This window comes from Podarcis gaigeae, assembly GCF_964106915.1.
Source record: "Podarcis gaigeae genome assembly, chromosome: 12".
In the NCBI taxonomy this organism is placed as follows: Eukaryota; Metazoa; Chordata; class Lepidosauria; order Squamata; family Lacertidae; genus Podarcis; species Podarcis gaigeae.
In genome coordinates, this window is record NC_139688.1 from 4,097,547 (window position 1) to 4,122,923 (window position 25,377).

General features: G+C 47.0%; 1 protein-coding gene across 1 annotated transcript in view; it reads left to right on the top strand.

Moving 5' to 3' along the window:
• The first annotated feature begins 3,516 nt into the window (after window positions 1–3,516).
• The window catches only part of LOC310827775 (EH domain-containing protein 3), a 31,935-nt gene continuing 10,074 nt past the window's right edge, over window positions 3,517–25,377 (top strand). Inside the window, exons 1-3 of the mRNA XM_083704208.1 lie at window positions 3,517–4,082; window positions 18,675–18,851; window positions 21,989–22,086. Coding sequence (XP_083560334.1) covers window positions 3,856–4,082; window positions 18,675–18,851; window positions 21,989–22,086 — 502 coding nt within the window. The 5' untranslated portion in view covers window positions 3,517–3,855. The remainder of the gene's footprint in view (window positions 4,083–18,674; window positions 18,852–21,988; window positions 22,087–25,377) is intronic.

Genomic DNA, 25,377 nt, shown 5'->3' on the forward strand with positions numbered 1-25,377 from the left:
CTTTCGTCTTGTGCGTTTTTCGTCTTGCGAGGCATTCGTCTTGCGAGGTACCACTGTAGTTATTAGGGCCCGCTGTGGCTTTTGTATTTTTCTTTCTACTGTTTTTGTACCACATTTTTCCTAGACGCCTCAGGTCCTCGGCAGCTGTGAACAATCACAGCTTCTTTTGAGGTTGACGTGACCGCGACTGGTGTAAATTTTCCAAGTTTGGGACGCCTCAAAATATCCTCAGTATTCCCAGTTGTGCCCTCCAGGTGGCAGAGCGGCCTGCCAGCACTGAAGCCTCACGAGATTTCGAATTTGCAGGCCAGTGATGGGTGCCATGTCCCAAAATGGTGCTTCCATCTTCGGCTCTTTGCCTTCACAGTGGACTCCAGTCCAGGAATGGGGACCCTCTGGCCCTCCAGATGTTTGCTGGACCCTGACCCTCACCAGCCCCAAAACATCTGGAGGCTTGGGGAAGGTCAGGAGCAGGGATGGAGGACCCTTTGACTTTCCAGATGTTTGCAAATATGGGTGGAAAACTGATTTAAAATTTACAGATTGTTCCCTATTGAAGGAGAGTTACATGAAGATGATGTACACGACACCAGTGCAGTTAGGGAAGATTACAAAACTAGTTCAAATATATGTTGGAAGTGTAAGGAAAAGGAGGGAACATTTTATCATATGTGGTGGGATTGTAAGGTAATTAAAAAAATTTGGGAAATGATATACAACGAATTGAAGAAAATGTTCCATTTAACATTTGTTTAAAAACCTGAAGAATTTTTGTTAGGGATTGTAGGGAAAGATCTGCCAAAAAAGCTGAAAAACATCTTCATGTATGCAACAATGGCCGCGAGAGTTCTGGTAGCACAAGGATGGAAGACTGAAGAAACCCCAACTAAAGAATCATGGCAAGAAAAATTGACGGACTATGCAGAACCCGCAAAACTGACATATAAGTTACGGGACTAGGATAACTGTGACTTTAAAGATGAATGAGAATCCTTTACAAAGTATTTGAAGACACAACAAAGCGAACTGGACTCCTTGGCTGGTTTGAATAAACATTCACAAACTTTTTATTGATAATAATCAGCTAAATAGTTTGAGGATCTATACAACTGTGTAATATGCAGAAAACAGCAGTCTCAGAGAAATCAAAGACTGGAACTGAGGGAAGTTGGGGGGTGGGGGTGGGTGGGTTTTGTGTGGGAGGGGGGAGGGAGGAAAAAAGGGAAAAAATAAAGATGATATGTTTCTGGATAATATGTTTTGTTTTAATTTTGAATTTAAAAAGTTTTTTTTTAAAAAAAATAGCAGGTATGGGTGGGTGCAGAGCCGGATTTAGGTTTGATGCAACCCTCAGCAACTGAAGGTAATGGGGCCCTTTAAATGTCCAGCTGTCCTTTGTCAACAACAAATTGTCGCTGTTTTTTGTGTTGAATATATGCTATATGGTAATTTACGGACCTCATAGGTATCCCAAGCCATTTGCACATAACAAAATATGTATTTTATCTTAGTAATTGCTGAATTGAAATACAATTAAGAAGGAAGAATATTAACAGTGAAATATAATTAAGAAGAAGTATATTAATAGTTCCTGCCAAACTAGCAGTTCGAAAGCACGTCAAAGTGCAAGTAGATAAATAGGTACCACTCCAGCGGGAAGGTAAACAGTGTTTCCGTTCGCTGCTCTGGTTCGCCAGAAGTGGCTTAGTCTTGCTGGCCACATGACGCGGAAGCTGTACGCCGGCTCCCTTGGCCAATAAAGCGAGATGAGCGCCACAACCCCAGAGTCATCCGCCACTGGACCTAACGGTCAGGGGTCCCTTTACCTTTACCTATATTAATAAAGGTAAAGGTACCCCTGCCCGTACGGGCCAGTCGTGACCGACTCGGGTTGCGCGCCCATCTCGCTTAAGAGGCCGGGAGCCAGCGCTGTCCGGAGACACTTCCGGGTCACGTGCCCAGCGTGACGAAGCTGCTCTGGCGAGCCGGCACCAGCGCAGCACACGGAAACGCCGTTTACCTTCCCGCCATAAAGCGGTACCTATTTATCTACTTGCACTTAAGGATGTTTTCGAACTGCTTTGTGGGCAGGAGCTGGGACCGAACGATGGGATCTCACCCGCCCTCGGGGATTCGAACCGCCGACCATACGATTGGGAAGTCCTAGGCGCTGAGGTTTTACCCACAGCGCCACCCGCGTCCCTTTTACCTATATTAATAGTGAAATAATTATTAAGCTATTAAGGAGCCTACACAACCCAAACACTGTTGCTGTATGTAGGTTTTATTTTACAGTGGTGCCCCGCAAGACGAACGCCTCGCAAGATGGAAAACCCGCTAGACGAAAGGGTTTTCCGTTTTGGAGGCGCTTCGCAAAATGAATTTCCCTATGGGCTTGCTTCGCAAGACAAAATGTCTTGCGAGTTTTTCCAACTCCCCCCCCCCTTTTTCTAAGCCGCTTATCCGCTAAGCTGATAAGCCACTAGAAGCCGCTAAGCCGTCAATGTGCTTGCTTCGCAAGATGAAAAAACCGCTAGATCTTTTCGTCTTGCGAGGCACCACTGTATTTGTTTTTTATCTTACATTCTGGAAAAATACATCCAGTTTTTTTCCCTTTAAAATTTTGGGGGCCCCCAAGAGAGCGGGGCCCTAAGCTATAGCTTGTTCAGCTTATACGTAAATAATAATAATAATAATAATAATAATAATAATAATAATAATAATAATAATAATAATATCTTTATTGTCATTGCCCCCTCTCAGGGACAACGAAATTTACTTGGCTGCTCCATCCACCCAGGTAGGGCACTCCACACAAATCTGCCACTGGGTGGGTGTCTGCATCCAGCAAACATCTGGAGGGCCAGAGGGCCTCCCATCCCTGGCCCTGTCCTCTCCCAGCCTCCAGGGGTTTGGGACTCCAACTCCCATCAGCCCCTGCCAGCTCCGTGGGCGGGGCCAGACATCGCCATTGAGAGAACGCGACTTCCGGCCAGCCGCCCGCCCGCCCGCCCGCGGCCATGTTTCTCCCTGGCGGTCTCCCTCCCGCCTCAGGGCGTCGCCAGTAGTTGGGTCCGCTTCCGCTTCCGGCCCGACTTCCTGAAAGGCTGGCATTTAAAGCCCCGCTGCCCGGGCGGGGAGGCTGCTCGGCTGCCATTCAGCTGCGCGACGTCGCCTGCGGCCGAAGGAGTCGCCTTTGCGGAGGCAGCCCTCGCCCTTCCCTCGCCCGCTTCGTCAAAGCGGAGCTCCTCGAGCAGAAATTGCCTTAGAAAATCGGAGTTTTCCTCTCTTGGCGCGTTGCAACAGCCATTTTTTATTTTCCAATAAGCCTTTGCAAGCAATTATTAGCAAACCCCCCCCTATTTATTTTATTTTTTGCATCTCGTTTCATTTTTTTTTGCATCTCGTTTCATTTTATTTTTTGCGTTTCATTTTATTCCATTCCATTTCATTTCATTTTTGCATTTAGCAATCAAAAGCAATTTTTTTGCGCTTGCATTTTTATTTTTTGCAACAGCCCTTCAAAAGCAATTTTTGTGTGCTTGCATTTTAATTTTTTGCAATAGCCCGCCCTGCAGCCGGTAGCAGGGCAGCGCGGGCACATCTTTTCCTGCAAAGGGATCTGGAGATCTTGCCATCTCCTCCTGGTGCCTTTCCCCCCCCCCCTCCACCTCCCCACCTTATCTTCAGGGCCCGATTTTTTATTTTTCATTTTGCGAGCGAGCGATTCCCTTTCCCCGGCGGCTCCGTCTGCAGCTCCTCTTCCCTCCTTCCATTCATCGGCCACCAGATTTCCTCCCGGAGCCCAGGATCTCCTCCTCGGCCCCGATTCCTTGACCCACCTCCGTTTGCAAGATGTTCAGCTGGCTGGGCAACGACGACCGGCGGAGGAAAGACCCCGAGGTGTTCCAGACGGTGAGCGAGGGGCTGAAGAAACTCTACAAAACCAAGCTGCTCCCTCTGGAAGAATACTACAAATTCCACGAGTTTCATTCGCCCGCCTTGGAAGATGCGGACTTTGACAACAAGCCCATGGTCCTCCTCGTGGGACAGTATTCCACCGGCAAGACCACCTTCATAAGGTAAAAACTGCTGGGTCTTTCCCCCCCCCCTTTTTTCAAAGATCTTTATTGAAAATTAACAAATATACATCATAACCAAAATTCCCAAGGATTCCCTCACATAAACTAGAATAGCTAAATTACAACAGCTGCACAATTATACACTTAATTATAAAACCCACCACCCACTCTCACAGCAATTCAACTTCTTTATATTTCTTTCTACCTGTTTCTCCTTGCATTCTATAATGAATTATTTTTGTTAAATTCTGATTTTTCCTTCTTTATTTGTTTTGTTATTGCTTCCTTTTTTTATTCTAAGCCTATTAACATGTCATTTTTAGAATAGTGTTTTGACATGTAATCTTCGAAAGACTTTCACTCCATTCTTAACTTTTGATTTGATTGATATCTTATAATTGAAGTTAATTTTGCCAATTCTATATAATCACTTGATTTACAAATCCACTCTTCGTTTGTTGGTATGTCCTGAGATTTCCATTTAGTAGCAATCACTACCCTGGCAGCTGTTGTTGCCTATAAAAAGATTGTTTTTTCATATGTGGTATGTCAATTGCTGGATCTTTTTATTTATTTATTCGATTTCTAAACATTTCCTTTATTATTATTATTTTTTAATCACATATACGCTCCTAAACATAAAGACACCTCATGGTGTTTTTAATTTCACCCCCTTGCCGCACCCTCTTATATCGTAACAACTATGTAATAATCTCTAAGGCTTTCTGTGGCTCATCGTTCAAATTCTGCTCGCAAATTCATCATACTATAACATTTCTTTAAATGTTCCAAAAAAGGCTTCCGTTCTTCCACAAAACATCTTTATTTTTGCTGTTAACTTGGCCAATTCTGCATAGACCAGGGGTAAGTAACCTAAGGCCCGGGGGCCGGATCCGGCCCAATCGCCTTCTCAATCTGGCCCAGTTCGGGAATCAGCGTGTTTTTACACGAGTAGAATGTGTCCTTTTATTTAAAATGCATCTCTGGGGTATTTGTGGGGCATAGGAAAGGCCCTTTCTCATGTTGTCAGCCACCAAACCTCTTGGGGATAGGGGACACAGAGAAGGATATCGGACGACACATGCAGGGTCCGGGTTGGTTCATGTAGGGAGAGGCAGTCCTATAATAATATTAAATTTATTATTTATACCCTACCCATCTGGCTGGGTTTTCCCAGCCACTCTAGTTGTTTATTTCCTTGACATCTGATGGGAGGGTATTCCACAGGGCGGGTGCCACCACCGAGAAGGCCCTCTGTGTGGTTCCCTGTAGCTTTGCTTCTCGCAGGGAGGGAACTGCCAGAAGGCCCCCAGATCTGAACCTCAGTGTCCAGGCAGAACGATGTGGGTGGAGATACTCCTTCACATATACAGGACCGAGGCTGTTTAGGGCTTTCAGGGTCAGAACCAACACTTTGAATTGTGCTTGGAAACGTACTGGGAGCCAATGAAGATCTTTCTCGTGGGGGGGATAAATTACCTGTCTGTATTCGCAGGAGGGGTGTGTGCCTGTATGAAAATTGCCCTGGTGGGTGCGTATTTCAGTTCAGAGTATGATGGTTGTAAGGTACTTCTGGACTTTTTGTAGTGGGCAAGAGATATAAATTTAATACAGCTAATCTCTTTAATTCCTTTTTGTGCTCTCCTCTTCTGACTTAGATTTTTGAGTTAGGAGACTTTCAGCTTGTGCTATCCATTGATTTCTTTCCCAAAATGCTGGCTTTCTTGCCGGTTGGACCTGCCTCTTAAACACCTGCCTGGTGAAACACAAGGCAGATCTACACCTTGTACTTCAATGCACATATTAAGTACATGTCATTGCCCAACGAATCCTGGGAATTCTAGTTTCAATTCCCAACACCCGTATCAAACCACAATTCCCAGGACTATTTGGGGGCAAGCCATGTGCTATGAAGGTGCTTTAAATGTATGTTTTGGATCTGCCTGTGGAAGGCAGGGTGTGATACCAAGTGCATAAATCACCGTATTTTTTGCTCCATAAGACGCACTTTTTTCCTCCTAAAAAGTAAGGGAAATGTCTCTGCGTCTTATGGAGTGAATGCGTGGTTCCTGGAGCCGAATTGCCCAGGGGCGAAAAGCAGATCATGCCCTTTTTTTTAGAAAGAGGGAAGGGGGTGTTGAAACAAAGCTGCTGAGCAGCTGAATGGCAAGCGATCGGGGAGGGAGATAAGGGACTCTAGAGATAAAGGAGGCTGCCTGGGAGGGGGGAGGTAAAAGCACATGGATCCATCACATTCACCATCAGATCACATAGCATGTCCATGGCTACAGCCTGCACCAAATAAATCATGCATGGACTGTTTTGTGCGGCCGCAATGGCGCAAAAACGTGGTTACAAAGCACGGATCCACATGGATTCTCAGGATTTTTGCATTGGGCTACCCCAAACTCACCGTCAAATCCCATATCATGTCTGTAGCCACAGCATGAACCACAAAAATCATGCATCCGCTGTTTCGTTCAGAATTCCCCCCCCCAAAAAACTAGGTGCGTCTTATGGAGCGAAAAATACGGTAATTTGTGCCGGCTATCAGAACATTGGCAACCATACCGGGAAATAATTTGCCATGATTATTTTCTGGGGGAAACTGTGCTCTTGGCCTTTGTATACAATCCCACGGAGAAAAATTGCGAGATCACTGGAGCCTGTGAAAACCTTTGTGGGTCTTTGTGGTGAAAATTAGCATGAATGGGCACGTATGACATACCAAGACCGTAGCTTGCTGACCTTTTAAAAAAGTGGCAAGATATTGTGGGAATCCTGAAGAAGAAGAAAATCCAGGAGGGTTGGTCTGTTGCAGGAGAAATTAGAAAGCGACTTGTGGCATCTTGAAGACTCACAGATTTTATTATGGAGTAAACTTTAATGATAATCTTTAAGCTGCCACAGCAAGACTGTTTTCCTTGGGAGCAAAGTTTGCGACTGATGGTGTTCAAGGCAAAGGGGTGTCTCATGTTCGCACAGCAAGTGGTGTTTACATGAGAGGAGCCTCTGGAATGCTGAGTGCACAGATTCTGAGAAAATTATGGGCTGCTAGTATGCTTAGATCACGTCTTCCAATATTTTGGAGGAGAGAGAGAGGGTGTGGGAGAGATTTTAGGTGCTTTAGCTGGGTGCATAGCAGTTGTTCGGTGGCCCCTGGAGATTCGAAAAACACTTTTCAGGCTTCTCTCAAGTGGTACCCATACACTTGCAGGTGCAGAAGAACAAAGATGGTCCATTTTGAAGAAGTGGAGGCCTAAAAACAGGATCTGGGCAGTCATTGCACCCACAGTGGGAAGCGTCACAAACCCCATGGAATATCACTAGTAGAGACTTACCGTATTTTTCGCCCCATAGGACGCACTTTTCCCCCTCCAGAAATTGAGGGGAAATGTGTGTGCGTCCTATGGAGCGAATGCAGGCTCCTTGGCTTCAGCGATAGCAACGCGAAGCCTCCGAAGCGCAGAGGGAGTGCTCCCTCCGTGCTCCAAAGGCTTCGCGTTGCTTTCGCTGAAGCCTGGAGAGTGAGAGGCGTTGGTGTGCACCGACCCCTCTCGCTCTCCAGGCTTCAGGAATAGCCTTCGGCTGCATGGGGCTATGGCCGCTGGCTGCTTTGGCTTGTTGCGCGCATCCTGTACGCTGCTCTTTGGGGCTGTGGGGAAAATAAGATTTTTTCCCTTGATTTCCCCCCTAAAAACTAGGTGTGCCCTATGGTCCGGTGCGCCCTATGGAGCGAAAAATACAGTATCTACCTGTGTCACCGTGAGATGGTTCAGGCTTAGTTCTCATTGAGAGAGAGGCTGCGTCTGGGTTTCACCACATCAGACCGCAGGTGGGGTCTCGTACAACTGAAATAGCCAGACATAGGCTTTTACCCTCTTGCCAAAAACTAGGTGTTGGGTCAGAGTTTCACCGTGGAACCTTTCCTGAGACTAGATCAGAAGATGGAGCAAGCTTGTTTTGTTCTGCTCTAGAGGGTACGACTCAAACCCATGGCTTTGAGCTACAAGAAAGCAGATTGCGTCTAAGCGTCAGGAATAACTTTCTGACAGTAAGAGCTGTTCAACAGTGGAACGGTCTCCCTCGGGAAGTTGGGGACTCTTCTTGAAGGTTTTTAAGCAGAGGTTGGATGCTTTAGCTGAGATTCTGATCCTGTTAAAATATATAAATGTAAAAGGCCATTCTCTTTAAAAACAATGCACCCAAACTAAATTAAAACACCCCACCCATGCGAAAAGGCTGTAGATAATTAAAATGATGAATGTCTCATGTGACGCATGTCTATACTGTCTGAATTTTCCCCATAATAGTATGCGTAATAAGGCCCTTAGACTTTTACTGATACCGGTGTCTCTCTTCTGGATTAGTGAAAATACAGCACCGCTGTAAAACTGAACTCCTGGGCTGAATTACGTAGCTTCTAAGAGCAATTTTGCAGCGGGAGTGGCTGACTTGTAAAACCACCCTGTGATCCTTGGATGAAGGGAGGAATATCAATTTAATAAGTAATACAAAACAGTAGTAGTAGTAGTAGTAGTAGTAGTAGTAGTAGTAAAGGGTAAAGGGACCCCTGACCATTAGGTCCAGTCATGGCCGACTCTGGGGTTGCGGCGCTCATCTCGCTTTATTGGCCGAGGGAGCCGGTGTACAGTTTCCGGGTCATGTGGCCAGCATGACTAAGCCGCTTCTGGCGAACCAGAGCAGCGCACGGAAACGCTGTTTACCTTCCCACTGGAGCGGTACCTATTTATCTACTTGCACTTTGACATGCTTTCGAACTGCTAGGTTGGCAGGAGCAGGGACCGAACAACAGGAGCTCACCCCGTCGCGGGGATTTGAACTGCCGACCTTCTGATCGGCAAGTCCTAGGCTCTGTGGTTTAACCCACAGTGCCACCCGTGTCCCAATAATAGTAGTAGTAGTAGTAAATTGGCAGAAGGACCACATTCGTCCTTGACCTAGCTTTGGGGGACTTCATAGCAGAGGTGGGTATGGCCCATTTGCACCCCCCCCAAGGATGCACACACACAACCCAACTGCCCTATCCTCAGTTGACCTGTGCATGATGCGCAGTAGAGTTGTAGATAGATGTTAATAAAGTTGTAGACAATGAAGTTGTAGAGACAGGGTGACGGCGTTTGGCACCTGTTTTGCCCTGGCACTCCAAGTAATCTAGAGGCCGCTGTTCGCTCTGATGTGGCCCTTTAACTGGGGCTTGCCGGTAGCCCACTCCCAAGGTAGTTTTCCAGGCTTCTTCAGTGGTCTAATCTCAAAGTCTTGATACGTATATTGATATTCAATCTTATAGAGAATACTTGGCTTAAGCTTAAGAGACTGATTTGGATCTCCGTATTGTGAATATCACCGAACTTAGCTTTTGTTGGTATCTTCATGAACTTATCTAAAAGACTGAGATAAGCATTTGAAAAATCTATTGAAACCAAACATTATAAGTTCATTTTAGGCTGGGTAGTTCGCAAGTCTCTGTGGCTTTGTTTAATGTTTTGTACTTAACTCTGTTTATGGCAGGAGAGCTAGGTCCACTAACCCCAGGCTGGGACTGGGCAAAGGCAGGAGTTTTGAGAGGACCCTGGGGACCGTGGCTCAGTGGTTAGAGCATCTGATTTTCATGCAAAAAGTCCTAGCTTCATTCCCCAACCTCTCACAGATTGACTTGGAATGCCCCCTGGCCGAAACCCTGAAGAGCTGCCAGTCCGTGCAGACAATATTAAGCGAGATGGACCAGCGCACCTGACTCTGTATGAAGCCAATTCCTATGTTCCTGCTGTGAGATTGTGGGGAGCAGATTCTCCCCCCATAACCTCCTGCCAGTCACTCATTACTTGGAGGGAGAGAAACTCGTGTGTGTACAGACAGTGAGAACCCAGGGGGAAGTAATAAAATCTCCCGTACCTGGTGATTGTTGACCTTGAGAGGTCCTGGAATTTTTTACCTGCGCTGGTGTTTCGGAAACCTAATCGCTTGCATGCGAGAGCCAAGTACAGAATGACCAAGCAGTTCAGCTGACTTCTTTTTCTTTTAAAAAACAAAACAGGTGCAGATCTTTTTTCAGTCAGAAAATAGCAGGTTCCAGGATGGCGGATATTTTTTAAGGAGGACTTAATATTTTTTTTGGGGGGGGGGAGGATGGGACTGTGTGTAAAACATGGAGGTGAAGAGAGAATCAGTGCAAGTAAAACTATTATTTTCCTGAAACAAAAAAAATTCCTTCCAGTAGCACCTTAAAGACCAACTAAGTTAGTTCTTGGTATGATCTTTCGTGTGCATGCACACTTCTGCAGATCTGAAGAAGTGTGCATGCACACGAAAGCTCATACCAAGAACTAACTTAGTTGGTCTTTAAGGTGCTACTGGAAGGAATTTTTTTTGTTTTGACTATGGCAGACCAACACGGCTACCTATCTATTATTTTCCTGACTCCATCTTAAATTTGGCTATCCCACCCCCTTGCAATAAATTGTTGTTGTTGTCGTTTAGTTGTGTCCGACTCTTCGTGACCCCCTGGACCAGAGCACGCCAGGCACTCCTGTCTTCCACTGCCTCCCGCAGTTTGGTCAAACTCACGTTGGTAGCTTCAAGAACACTGTCCAACCATCTCTTCCTCTGTCGTCCCCTTCTCCTTGTGCCCTCCATCTTTCCCAACATCAGGGAAGTCTTCCAGGGAGTCTTCTCTTCCAAGTCTTTTCCAGGGAGTCTTCTCTTCTCATGAGGTGGCCGAAGTCTTGGAGCCTCAGCTTCAGGATCTGTCCTTCCAGTGAGCACTCAGAGCTGATTTCCTTCAGAATGGAGAGGTTTGATCTTCTTGCAGTCCATGGGACTCTCAAGAGTCTCCTCCAGCACCAGATATTCAAAAGCATCCATTCTTCGGCGATCAGCCTTCTTTGTGGTCCAGCTCTCACTTCCATACATCACTACTGGGAAAACCATAGCTTTAACTATAAGGACCTTTGTCGGCAAGGTGATGTCTCTGCTTTTTAGGATGCTGTCTAGGTTTGTCATTGCTTTTCTCCCAAGAAGCAGGCGTCTTTTAATTTTGTGACTGCTGTCACCCTCTGCAGTGATCATGGAGCCCAAGAAAGTAAAATCTCTCACTGTCTCCATTTCTTTCCCTTCTGTTTGCCAGGAGGTGATGGGACCAGTGGCCATGATCTTCGTTTTTTTGATGTTGAGCTATTTGTTGAGCAGCTAATTACCTTGTTATTAAATGTAGCCTGTTCCTGTTCAAAACTATTTTATCAAGAGGGTCCTTTAGCCAATTGCGTTGTGCGTTGATCCTCTGTCTTTCTTTCAGGTAGAGTCTGTCCTCTTATTCCAAATACAATAGCAAAGAGATAGGCGGCCTTTTTAAATACTAAGAAGGGCTTTGGGAACCACAATTCAGAGGGACCAGAGTGACTCCATCTATGCTGTTTAATGCCTGCTGAATAATGGGTTCATTGTGCATTTTAATTGCACGCAGACCTGACAGATTTTTCTTAAACGCAGAAATGGTAATGGATATCAGCAGCTGGATGCATTTGGAGACAATGGGTCTGCTGAATCTCAGTTTAGATGCTCAATTCCCTGCGCAGACTTGTAGACCTGGAAGAGAGACCACAGGGAACAGACCTGGGTCACAGTCGAGAGGCTTAAATGGAATTGCCCGATAGTTGAAGCTAGATCGGGGAAGGCTGGCCGGGAGGTTTTCAAAACGGGGAAGGAAGGAGGCATACTGTGCTGAAGGTCGATGAAGCAAGATGTTTGTGTCCGTCTCGTTCTGCCGATGTGCAACTCTGCCGCCCAAGGAGGTGTCGCAACTCCGCAGCAAAGGATTCGCTGCACGCGCAGAGGGTCCCAGCTTCAGTCTCGCCTGCCTGAAGCCCTGGAAACAGTGCAGAGCTAAATAATAATAATATAATAATTTATTAGAGGGACGCAGGTGGCGCTGTGGGTAAAACCTCAGTGCCTAGGACTTGCCGATCGTATGGTCGGTGGTTCGAATCCCTGCGGCGGGGTGAGCTTCCGTCTTTCGGTCCCAGCTCCTGCCCACCTAGCAGTTCGAAAGCACCCCCAAGTGCAAGTAGATAAATAGGTACCGCTTTATAGCGGGAAGAAAAACGATGTTTCCGTGTGCTGCGCTGGTGCCGGCTCGCCAGAGCAGCTTCGTCGCGCTGGCCACGTGACCCAGAAGTGTCTCCGGACAGTGCTGGCTCCCGGCCTCTTAAGTGAGATGAGCGCACAACCCTAGAGTCGGACATGACTGGCCCGTATGGGCAGGGGTACCTTTACCTTTACCTAATAATTTATTATTATACCCTGCCCATCTGGCTGGGTTTCCCCAGCCACTCTGGGCGGCTTCCAACAGAAGATTAAAATACAGTGTTACCTCGGGTTACAGACGCTTCAGGTTATAGACTCCGCTAACCCAGAAATAGTACCTCGGGTTAAGAACTTTGCTTCAGGATGAGAACAGAAATCGTGCGGCGGCAGCAGGAGGCCCCATTAGGTAAAGTGGTCTTCAGGTTAAGAACAGTTTCAGGTTAAGAACAGACCTCCAGAATGAATTAAGTTCTTAACCCAAGGTACCACTGAACATTCTCACACAACCATGGCATTAAAAAGCTTCCCTAAACAGAGCTGCCTTCAGATGTCTTCTAAAAGTCTGGTGGTTGTTTTTCTCTTTGACATCTGATGGGAGGGAGTTCCACAGGGCGGACGCCACCACCGAGAAGGCCCTCTGCCTGGTTCCCTGTAATTTGGCTTCTCGCAGCGAAGGAACCACCAGAAGGCCCTTGGCGCTGGACCTCAGTGTCCCGGCAGAACAATGGAGGTGGAGACGCTCCTTCAGGTATACTGGGCCGAGGCTGTTTAGGGCTTTAAAGGTCAGCACCAGCACTTTGAATTGTGCACGGAAACATACTGGGAGCCAATGTAGGTCTTTCAAGACCGGTGTTATATGGTCTTGGTGGCTGCTCTGAGTCACCAGTCTGGCTGCCGCATTCTGGATTAGTTGCAGTTTCCAGGTCACCTTCAAAGGTAGCCCCACGTAGAGAGCATTGCAGTAGTCCAAGCGAGAGATAACCAGAGCATGCACCACTCTGGCGAGACAGTCCACGGGCAGGGATGGTCTCAGCCAGCGTACCAGATGGACCCAGTGGCCTGACTCTGTAAAAGGCATCTTCCTATGTTAACCGAGGGGTTGTGTCTCGTGTGGGGCACAGATGGCAGAAGGGGGATAGTCATGAAGTCATCAGTGCTGAGTGGGACCCTGAGGGTCATCCATCTCAACCCCCTGCAATGCAGGAATCCTGTCCACAGCTGTCTCTGGGTGGGCTTGAACCACCAGCCCCCTCTGGTTAACAGCCAGGCGCACAGACGCATAGCGCCACGGTCCAGCTGGCTGTCGCTGTGCTTTGCTATAGTTGCTGCTGCGAGTTGCTGCGGTTTGAGCCTGACCCCTCTTGATAATAAAATAAACACTGCTGTCCCCGGGAGATCTGGCTGCCAGCACAGGCCTCTCTGGGCCCAGTCGTTCCCTTTATTTTATTTGTTCAAAGCCTTTTGTATCCTGCTCTTCAGCCAGAAAGGCTCCGCGAGCAGTTTGCAGACCGGCAAAAGCAGCCCAGCCCCAGCTTGTAATCCAGAAAGGACGCGACCCAAAAGGAAAAGGGGATGGCGAGGGAAGAAGAAACAAGCAGACTCAAGGCGCCAAAATCCTTAACCTTGCGAGATTCTCGTAAATAACCGGTGTGGTGCAGAAACGGGCTGCTTGCGGTTGAGAAACAGGCCTTGGCAGGCCCCAAAAAGAGCTTAGCAGTGACTCCACCCTGGAAGCAGCACCTGGAATTGACCATTCAGGGTGAGGCCTTGGCTGAACACGCTGGGGCTGATGGGAGTTGTAGTTCTAAACACCTGGAGGGTGCCATGCTGGCAAAAAACTGCCCTAGCCCTAGAGCTCTGAAAGCTCTTGCACTGCTCTCCTCCTAGACGCTGTCTTCCAGTTTGGCCAATGTAAACACACTCCTTTCCCTGGGCGTATCAATCCCATCAGGTTGAAAAAGTACCGTATTTTTTGCTCTATAAGACTCACTTTTCCCCTCCTAAAAAGTAAGGGGAAATGTGTGTGCGTCTTATGGAGCGAATGCAGGCTGCGCAGCTATCCCAGAAACCAGAACAGCAAGAGGGATCGCTGCTTTCACTGCGGAGTGATCCCTCTTGCTGTTCTGGCTTCTGAGATTCAGAATTATTTTTTTCTTGTTTTCCTCCTCCAAAAACTAGGTGAGTCTTACGGTCTGGTGCGTCTTATAGAGCGAAAAATACGGTATTTCTATTGGTTTACATAGAAAGCTTTCTTCCCTCTGTCTGTCCCACAACGTCTCTGCCTTCTGGAGGTGCCTGCTTGGGGATCCTTGGATTTGGAATATTTTCACACACCAACAACACATCCTGCAGAATTATATATTTTATCTGCACAGTTGTAATGAATTTCTGGAACCAATAGGTCGCATTGAAAATACACGACTCTTGAGCTCTATTTTGGCCCCAAAACGGCAACTTAGGGATTTTGTTTTGGCAACTGTAACCCTGGTTTTAAGGAGCCATTTGGCACCTATCTTATATACCTCAGGTTACAGACGCTTCAGGTTACAGACTCCGCTAACCCAGAAATAGTACCTCGGATTAAGAACTTTGCTTCAGGATGAGAACAGAAATAGTGCTCTGCCGCTGCGGCGGCAGCGGGAGGCCCCATTAGCTAAAGTGGTGCTACAGGTTAAAGAACAGTTTCAGGTTAAGAACAGACCTCCGGAACGAATTAAGTTCTTAAACCGAGGTACCACTGTATATAACACTGAACTGATGATTGCACCCTGGACCCTGGAGTGGGGGTCAAATGTGGCCCTTCTGTTCTCTCTTTCTGGCCCTTGAAATCCTCCCCAGGCCGCCCCCCCTTCCTCAGCCACGCCTTCCCTGACTTATTTCTGCTGGATGTGTTTCCTTGAACTCTGAGACTGCCTGCCTCTTGCTCGCCTGGTTGGAGAGATGAGTGTGCGACTGTATTTTAGGGTTACCAGACGTCCCCGTTTCCCGGGGACAGTCCATGGATCTGCGAATAAATCCCCGGACAAATTCCATCCCCGGAATGTCCCCGGATTTCATCTAATGTCCCCGGAAAATGCAGTCTCTTATATATATATATATATATATATAATTTTTATTAACTTTCCAATAAAAACAAATTTATAACACAATTAAACATTAGGAACTCATCACACGTCTTTTCTTTTTTAGACTTCCGTCAACATGTGTGATAATTTTCCGTAGTTTTTACATATCTTCACATTTCTTAATTTATATTGCACTATGTATATCTTATCTTACCATGTTATTTAAACAATATTTCTACCAAACCTTCTTACAGAGCTTCTTGGAAACTTACAAACGTTATATCATTATCACAAATATTTTTAATATATTCTGTAAATTTATTCCTGTCCTCAGTGAATCTTTGGTCCCGTCGGTTGCGAATCCTCCCTGTTAATCTGTCCAGTTCTGCGTAATCCATTAATTTCATTCTCCATTCATCAATTGTAGGCATTTCTTCTTGTTTCCATTTCTGGGCCAGAAGAGTTCTAGCCGCTGTTACTGCATACAAAAATACTTTCTGATCCTTCCTTTTTATCTCACCACCTAGAATTCCTAAGAGGAATTCTTCTGGTTTTTTAACAAATGTATATTTCAATATTTTCTTTATCTCATTATATATCATTTCCCAGAAGCACTTCATTTTTTTTACATTCCCACCACATATGATAAAATGTCCCTCCTTTCTCCTTCTTCCAACATTTATTACTCACTTTATACATCTTACTTAATTTGACTGGTGTTATATACCATCGATACATCATTTTCATAACATTTTCTTTAATTGTGGTGCACCAGAAAATGCAGTCTCAGCAGCCCGGAGCAGTTGGCTCTGGCTGGCTTCAGGAGCTGCTCAGAAGTCCCCATATGATGGTGGTGCAGGGGATCGAAGATGCCGCTTCCGGGCTGAGCCCAGCAACTAACTGAGCCCAGCAACTACCGTATTTTTCGCTCTATAAGACGCACCAGACCACAAGACGCACCTAGTTTTTGGAGGAGGAAAACAAGGGGGGGAAATATTCTGAATCTCAGAAGCCAGAACAGCAAGAGGGATCGCTGTGCAGCGAAAGCAGCAACCCCTCTTGCTGTTCTGGCTTCTGGGATAGCTGCACAGCCTGCATTCGCTCCATAAAACGCACACACATTTCCCCTTACTTTTTAGGAGGGAAAAAGTGAGTCTTATAGAGCAAAAAACACGGTAAGCTGTGAAGGGAGGCGTCATGCTGCCTATCGGAGCAGCCTCCCACCTAGTTTAAGACGCACCTAGTTTTTGGAGGAGGAAAATACGGGGGGAAAATATTCTGAATCCCAGAAGCCAGAACAGCAAGAGGGATCACTGCGCAGTGAAAGCAGCTATCCCTCTTGCTGTTCCTGGCTTCTGGGATAGCTGCGCAGCCTGCATTCGCTTCATAAGACGAACACACATTTCCCCTTACTTTTTAGGAGAGAAAAAGTGAGTCTTATAGAGCAAAAAGTATGGTATTTAATTTAAAGTGTCCCTGGATTCATTGAAAAAAATCTGGTAACCTTACTATATGTGGCTCTTTGGCTGCATATGTTTTCTCGCTGGCTGGTCTAAAACAGTCTTCACGGGCAGACCCGCGTAGAGTGCGTTGCAGTAGTCTAACCTGGAAATTGCCTGTTAAGTTTGACCAGGCTGAATTCAAAGCACCTTCTGTCGTCATCGCTGCCTATAACAGTACGCAGAATATTAACTTGCCGGCATGTGATTCTTCCACCGGTTGCAAGTACATCCTGTTTTCACTGCTGTGTTTTCTAAGCCTTTACACTGGTATAGATTGTGGCTCACAAGAAATTCCTTGTCTCTCTCTCTCTTTCTGCCCCCCTCTCCCTCAGCCATCACCCTAGTACAATGAAATCCTTGTTCTTTCGAGATCTTGGGTACAAATTGCTCAGGTCTCCTTGGGTAGGGGGTGTAAATGATACTGCCCAGGTGTGTTTTTTCCGCCGCACCTGCATAGGCTGGCTGCAGGTTTTGTATTTTGTGCATCAAGTGTCCAGCTTTCGCTCATATTTCCTGGTCCGCTTGTCCTGGGGGCTTGGGAAGGAGGTTTCGGCACTGTGTACGGCAGCATGTCGTTGAGGCAAAAATAGTTCATTGCTGGTGGATAGCTCAAGGGCCAGAATTAGGTTTGATGAGGGCCTCGGCTACCGAAGGTGATGGGGCCCTATATATGTCCAGCTGTCCTTTGTCAACAACAAATTGTTGCTGTTTTTTGTATTACAGTGGTACCTCATACGCTTCAGGTTACAGACTCCGCTAACCCAGAAACAGTACCTCAGGCTAAGAACTTTGCTTCAGGATGAGAACAGAAATCGTGCTCTGGCGGGGCAGCAGGAGGCCCCATTAGCTAAAGTGGTGCTTCAGGTTAAAGAACAGTTTCAGGTTAAGAACCGGACCTCCAGAACGAATTAAGTACTTAACCCGAGGTACCACTGTACATGAAATCAATCAGTAGCCATAAGACTCATACCCTTCGTCTATGCTGCCTAATCATCAGTCTACAAGCACTCTTTAATATTAGATAACAGCAGGGATAGGCAACCTAAGGTCCACTGTCCCTGAGACCATGTGGTGGGCCAGACTATATTTTGAAAAAAATATATGAATGAATTCCTATCCCCCACCAATAACCCAGAGATGCATTTTAAATAAAAGCACACATTCCACTCATGTAAAAACACCAGGCAGGCCCCATAAATAACTCAGAGATGCTTTTTAAATTGAAGGGCACATTCTACTCATGTGAAAATATGCTGATTCCCAGACCGTGGGCCAGATTTAGACGTTGATTGGGCCGGATCTGGCCCCCGGGCCTTAGTTTGCCTACCCATGATTAAAACAAACCAGGGTTTGTAAGCCGACAGCAAACCATGGCTTCAAATGGTGTGTTGTTGGCAGTAACGAAACCCTAATAAATGTGATAAAATAAATCACAATTTAATAAACCAAAAGGTAAAGGTACCCCTGACCATTAGGTCCAGTTGTGGATGACTCTGGGGTTGCGATGCTCATCTCGCTTTACTGGCTGAGGGAGCCAACGTTTGTCCACAGTTTTTCCATGTCATGTGGCCAGCATGACTTAGCCGCTTCTGGTGAACCAGAGCAGCGCACGGAAACGCCATTTACCTTCCCGCTGAAGTGGTACCTATTTATCTACTTGCACTTTGACGTGCTTTTGAACTGCTAGGTGGGCAGGAGCACGGACTGAGCAACGGGAGCTCACCCCATCGCGGGGATTCGAACCACCGACCTTCTGATCGGCAAGCCCTAGGCTCTGTGGTTGGCATTTCGTATGTCTTAGGAGCTGCCTGCTAAAGGAGGCATCGCCTAGCATCAGATTTGCAACTAGCGGCCACCCTCTGAGCATTCAGCGTCTTAAGTGGAACCAGTGACACATCTCATGCTTTTATGTCTGTTCCTAGGTACCTCCTCGAGCAAGAATTCCCTGGAATGAGGATCGGTCCAGAGCCCACGACGGACTCCTTCATTGCTGTGATGCAGGGCGACGTGGAAGGCATAATTCCCGGGAATGCGCTGGTGGTAGACCCCAAGAAGCCTTTCAGGAAACTGAACGCCTTTGGCAATGCCTTCTTGAACAGGTCAGTGAGGAGCGCTCTGCTCTCAAGACCCCCTGGGGGTCCCCTTCTCCTTGTGCCCTCCATCTTTCCCAGCATCAGGGTCTTTTCCAGTGAGTCTTCTCTTCTCATGAGGTGGCCAAAGTCTTGGAGCCTCAGCTTCAGGATCTATCCTTCCAGTGAGCACTCAGGGCTAATTTCCTTAAGAATGGATGTGTTTGATCTTCTTGCAGTCCATGGGACTCTCAAGAGTCTCCTCCAGCACCAGAATTCAAAAGCATCAATTCTTCAGTGATCAGCCTTCTTTATGGTCCAGCTCTCACTTCCATACATCACCGCTGGGAAAACCATAGCTTTAACTATACGGACCTTAACCAACACCTAATATACTACCTAATGTAATAATCATAATCATAATCATAATTTATTATTTATACCCCGCCCATCTGGCTGGGCCTCCCCAGCCACTCTGGGCGGTTTCCATAGAAACTTGTAATTTGACATCATCCTCCTCCAAGAGACATGGCATAGCGACCCTAGAACACTTAATGGCTATAGTTCCCATTCTTCGCCTGCCACCCCCTCCTTGAGGGGAGAAAGGACCGGCAGGGTCTAGCCTGTTTTATCTCCACAGCGCTAGACCACATTACAACAGCTTCATCCACTTGCAACTCACTAGGAATGGCCGTCCTACTCAAACTAAGGAGAGCCTCTTTATTGCTGGTCAACGTCTATATAGCGCCATGCCAGAAAAAAGCTACAATTAAGACAGATTTAGAGTCCTGTATGGGATGCAGGGGGGACGCAGGTGGCGCTGTGGGTTAAAGCCTCAGCGCCTAGGACTTGCCGATCGAAAGGTTGGTGGTTCGAATCCCTGCGGCGGGGTGCGCTCCCGCTGCTCGGTCCCAGCGCCTGCCAACCTAGCAGTTCGAAAGCACTTCCGGGTGCAAGTAGATAAATAGGGACCGCTCCGGCGGGAAGGTAAATGGTGTTTCCGTGCGCTGCTCTGGTTCGCCAGAAGCGGCTTAGTCATGCTGGCCACATGATCCGGAAGCTGGACAGCAGCTCCCTCAGCCAATAAAGCAAGATGAGCGCTGCAACCCCAGATTCGGCCACGACTAGACCTAATGATCAGGGGTCCCTTTACCTTTACAAACCTTGCTTAGGCCAGTCTATTCAGATAGGTAGAATGCGAACGTGTGTTTCAATCAAGTTTTTAGTTTATCTTTGATTCTAATGATGCTTCAAGCAGTTTTTGTGTGTGTGTGTACTGTTTTGAGGCAGGCGCCGAAAGGAACAATGTTTTTTGTGCGTGCCTTTGTCCCTGGCCAAATTTGCCTCCTGACTTTCCTGGCATTTACTTAGCCCCAGCACTCTCTCAGATGCTAACTAGCAGGTCGGACTCCTGCCGGGGCAAAGGCTTAAAAGCAGGACAAACAAAGCCTTGTGGCGAAACCCTAAATTTAACACATGAAAACATTTTTCTCGGCGGCTGCCTTTTAACTGTCGGAAGAGGGTGCAGAGAGTGGTGGAAGACAACTCTTAGCAGGGGGGCCTAGATCTGATTTATTGTTTGGACAGCTAAATAATCAAGAACATTTCCTTCCAAAACATCAGGGCCAAATCCAGGAGGCTGGTATTAAAGGGAAAGAGATATTCTGCTGTCTGCCAGTTACATATGGGGCCGGCCATGGTGGTGTTTGCCATGTGGAGCATTAAATGAGTACTGGTTGCTGGGTTTTGATTTCAGGGTGAATTTTTCTGTTTGGATTTCATTATTTTTCTTTGCTGGATTAATACCCCAACTTTTTCTCCAATGAGCTGAAGGTGGCATGTTGTTGTTGTTGTTGTTTAGTCGTTTAGTCGTGTCCGACTCTTGGTGACCCCCTGGACCAGAGCACGCCAGGCCCTACTGTCTTCCACTACCTCCCGCAGTTTGGTCAAACTCATGCTGGTAGCTTCGAGAACACTGTCCAACCATCTCGTCCTCCGCCGTCCCCTTCTCCTTGTGCCCTCCACCTTTCCCAACACCAGGGTCTTCTCCAGGGAGTCTTCTCTTCTCGTGAGGTGGCCAAAGCCTTGGAGCCTCAGCTTCAGGCTCTGTCCTTCCAGTGAGCGCTCAGGGCTGATTTCCTTCAGAATGGAGAGGTTGGATCTTCTTGCAGTCCATGGGACTCTCAAGAGTCTCCTCCAGCACCAGAATTCAAAAGCATCCATTCTTTGGCGATCAGCCTTCTTTATGGTCCAGCTCTCACTTCCATACATCACTACTGGGAAAACCAGAGCTTTAACTATATGGACCTTTGTCAGCAAGGTGCTGTCTCTGCTTTTTAAGATGCTGTCTAGGTTTGTCATTGCTTTTCTCCCAAGAAGCAGGCGTCTTTTAATTTTGCGGCTGCTGTCACCATCTGCAGTGATCATGGAGCCCAAGAAAGTAAAATCTCTCACTGCCTCCATTTCTTCCCCTTCTATTTGCCAGGAGGTGATGGGACCAGTGGCCATGAGCTTCTTTTTTAATTCCCAACAACAAGACTGTGAGGTAGGTTAGGCAGAAAGACAGACAGGCCCAAGGTCACTCAGGGAGCTTTGTGACCAGGTGTCTCCTCGAACCCGGGTCTCCTAGGTCCTAATCTGACAATCTAGCCACTGGGCCACACTGGCTCCATTGGGCTTGTTTTTACGCAGGATCAGAAGCTCGGCGGTTTGAGTCCCCGCGACAGGGTGAGCTCCCGTTGCTCAGTCCCTGCTCCTGCCCACCTAGCAGTTCGAAAGCATGTCAGAGTGCAAGTAGATAAATAGGTACCACTCTAGCGGGAAGGTAAATAGTGTTTCGGTGCTCTGCTCTGGTTTGCCAGAAGCGGCTTAGTCATGCTGGCCACATGACCCGGAAAAACTTTCTGCGGATGCAGACAAACGCTGGTTCTCTCGGTCTGTAAAGCGAGATGAGCGCCGCAACCCCAGAGTCGTTCGCGGCTGGACTTAACTGTCAGGGGTTCCTTTACCTTTACCCTTTAGTCTTCATCACATGGGATGCATTTCAGTAGAGAACCTCAGAGGAAAACCAGTGGGCCAAGGTGTAATTCTCACCCGAAATATTGTCCACATTCTGTCCCTTGTATTACTTCATTGTGACATTTTTCTTCTGCCTTTCCACCCCTTAGATTCGTTTGTGCGCAGCTGCCAAATCCGGTTCTGGAGAGCATCAGCGTTATTGACACTCCAGGGATCCTTTCCGGGGAGAAGCAGAGAATCAGCCGAGGTAAAGTGAAAGGAGCAGCTTCTGTGGAAGGGACTGTCATTGCTGAGGAGTAAAAGCTTAAGCATGTTGCAGAGTTCCCAAACGATAGACCAGAGACAATTGGTAACTTCATCCAGCAGAGCTCTACTGCTACTGAAGGCAAATCAGCATACAGTGGTGCCTCGCAAGACGAAAAGAATCCGTTCCGCGAGTCTCTTCATCTTGCGGCTTTTTCATCTTGCGAAGCAAGCCGCTTAGCGGATCAGCTGATAAGCGGCTTAGCGGCTTAGAAAAAGGGGGGAGGGGGAAAAACCCGCAGGAACTCGCAAGACATTTTCGTCTTGCGAAGCAAGCCCATAGGGAAATTTGTTTTGCGAAGCGCCTCCAAAACGGAAAACCCTTTCGTCTAGCAGGTTTTCCGTCTTGCGAGGCATTCGTCTTGCGGGGCACCACTGTACAGTAGAACCTCGGTTTACCTTACCCTCGGGTAACGTAAGCTTCGGGTTGCGAAAGCGGCAAACCTGGAAGTATTTTTCCGGGTTTCGCTGCTCGCTCATGCGCAGAACAGGCACCTCCAGTTGCGGAAACCTCGGGATCCGTCCGGAGCTCCGGAATGGATCCTGTCTGTGACCAGAGGTCCCACTGTAATGGTCACAAATCCTATACAATCAGGATTGGCCGTGTCCAAGAGAAATCCAGTTGCAGCAGACTTAACTTAAACTTACAATTACTTGTAATAAGAAAAAACCATGGGTAGGCAAACTAAGTCGCGGGGGCTGGAGGATCTGGCCCAATTGCCTTCTAAATCTGGCCCATGGACGGTCCAGGAATCAGCGTGATTTTACATGAGTGGAATGCGTGCTTATATTTAAAATGCATCTCTGGGTTATTTGTGGGGCCTGCCTAGTGTTTTTACATGAGTAGAACGTGTCCTTTTATTTAAAATGCATCTCTGGGTATTTGTGAGGCATAGAAATTCGTTCATCTCCCCCCCCCCCCAAAAAAAAAAACATAGTCCGGCCCAACACAAGGACTGAGGGACAGTGGACCGGCCCCCTGCTGAAAAGGTTTGCTGACCCCTGGTCTAAACATTAACACGAAGCATACTATGTACAGAACACCACACCAGAAGGGTGAAACTCTGGCTCCTTCTGGCCTCACTAATATGACCTTGACAGAAAGATAACAGAGCCAGTTTACTCCAGCTGTACTCAACTTCTCTGAAGGAATAACCCAAACATCATGAACCTTCTGCTTCTTTCACACAGAGAAACTTCCAGCACCCTCTTGAATTAATCAGAACAGGAAAAAACTTGACACATCAGGTCAATACTTTCTGCACTAAGAAATCCAAACTGTCAGGGTCCATTTCCTCTCTGGGACGTAGCTTAAATCTTGTTTCAAACCTTATAAACTCACCAGCCCAGTAGGTATTGCTCAGCACCGTCTTTTAATGATTCCCAGTCTTCACAGGATTGGCTTTGGGGTGTACTTTTGGACTAACGATTAAGTTCGATCCCAGAGCAGGGAGATCGGGATAGCATGCCGGATTTTACTGCTCTTTTGTGGCTGTTTGAACCCCTGGCTGAGCTAAGTTTCATTCCAATGCCACTGGTGCCAGGGGTGCATTCTCCTCGGCTATTTAAAAGAAAAAAAAACGTTTTCTATAAATAGCTATCACCCGTGTTGGTTCGGCTATAAATAGGCTTCTCTCTCGGGGTCTATCGATAATTGCCTCGGCCACTGACACCCTTGATATTTCTCATTCTGTTGGCCTGAATTTCTCTTTCCGAATGTCCCTTTTCTGTGCTCATTAGTGAGCCGGGCCTGTGTGTGAAACGAGGCTTGACCCATTTTGCCGAGTCCTCCTGACCTTTCCACTCGTCCTTGAAGGTGGGAGAGACCGGCAAAGTCTGGAAATTCATCATTCATTCCTCTTTGCGAAGGTCGCCTGTCCCTTCTACGGCCTCTGAACCGCTAACGGACTCTGGAGCAAGAACATTTCTCCTTTTGTGGGACGCGGGGACAGTCTGGAAAAATCTTTTAGCCAACCCAGCGGTCTGTTTGGAGAAGGGCTCCCTGGGAGACCAGTTGCTTTGCATGCAGAAGGCAGTAAATCACATAAAGTAAATTATTAGAAAAAAACAACACACGATCTGCACAGGAGTGCCAGGCCTAATGAGCACAGCAAATCTTCTTCCATAATATCAATTGTTGTCGGTTAGTCGTTTAGTCGTGTCCACCTCTTTGTGACCCCCTGGACCAGAGCACGCCAGGCCCTCCTGTCTTCCACTGCCTCCCGCAGTTTGATCAAACTCATGCTGGTAGCTTCAAGAACACTGTCCAACCATCTCGTCCTCTGGCGTCCCCTTCTCCTTGTGCCCTCCATCTTTCCCAACATCAGGGTCTTTTCCAGGGAGTCTTCTCTTCTCGTGAGGTGGCCAAAGCCTTGGAGCCTCAGCTTCAGGCTCTGTCCTTCCAGTGAGCGCTCAGGGCTGATTTCCTTCAGAATGGAGAGGTTGGATCTTCTTGCAGTCCATGGGACTCTCAAGAGTCTCCTCCAGCACCAGAATTCAAAAGCATCCATTCTTCGGCGATCAGTCTTCTTTATGGTCCAGCTCTCACTTCCATACATCACGACTGGGAAAACCATAGCTTGAACTATACAGACCTTTGTTGGCAAGGTGATGTCTCTGCTTTTTAAGATGCTGTCTAGGTTAGTCATTGCTTTTCTCCCAAGAAGCAGGCGTCTTTTAATTTTGTGACTGCTGTCACCATCTGCAGTGATCATGGAGCCCAATAAAGTAAAATCTCTTACTGCCTCCATTTCTTCCCCTTCTATTTGCCAGGAGGTGATGGGCCCAGTGGTCATGATCTTCGTTTTTTTGATGATGAGCTTCAAGCCATATTTTGCGCTCTCCTCTTTCACATCAATTACAGTAATCTAATAAAAGCCACATTATCACAATACTGACTTACAATACAATTAAAAGAGCCAGTTATTAAAAGTCCAAATTAAACTATTTTAGGTGAGTTCCTGTGTGCTGGATTTCAGGGTGCCAAATTCTTATTTCTTTCTGCTTCCGTAATCTTGATTAATCCGATTACAACAGTTCTGATCTTGCTCCTTCATTCAGCAGCCACTGGTTTCTTGACTTTCGTTTGTAATTACACATTTAATGAATTTTATTTCTGCAAGAGGAGCCTGCATCCTATAAAATTTCCTGTGTGAGGTGTTTATTTTCCATTTGTTTCTTCTTTCTTCTCTCTCTGCTCTCAAGGGCTGAAATTTCGGCTGCATCACACATGCCA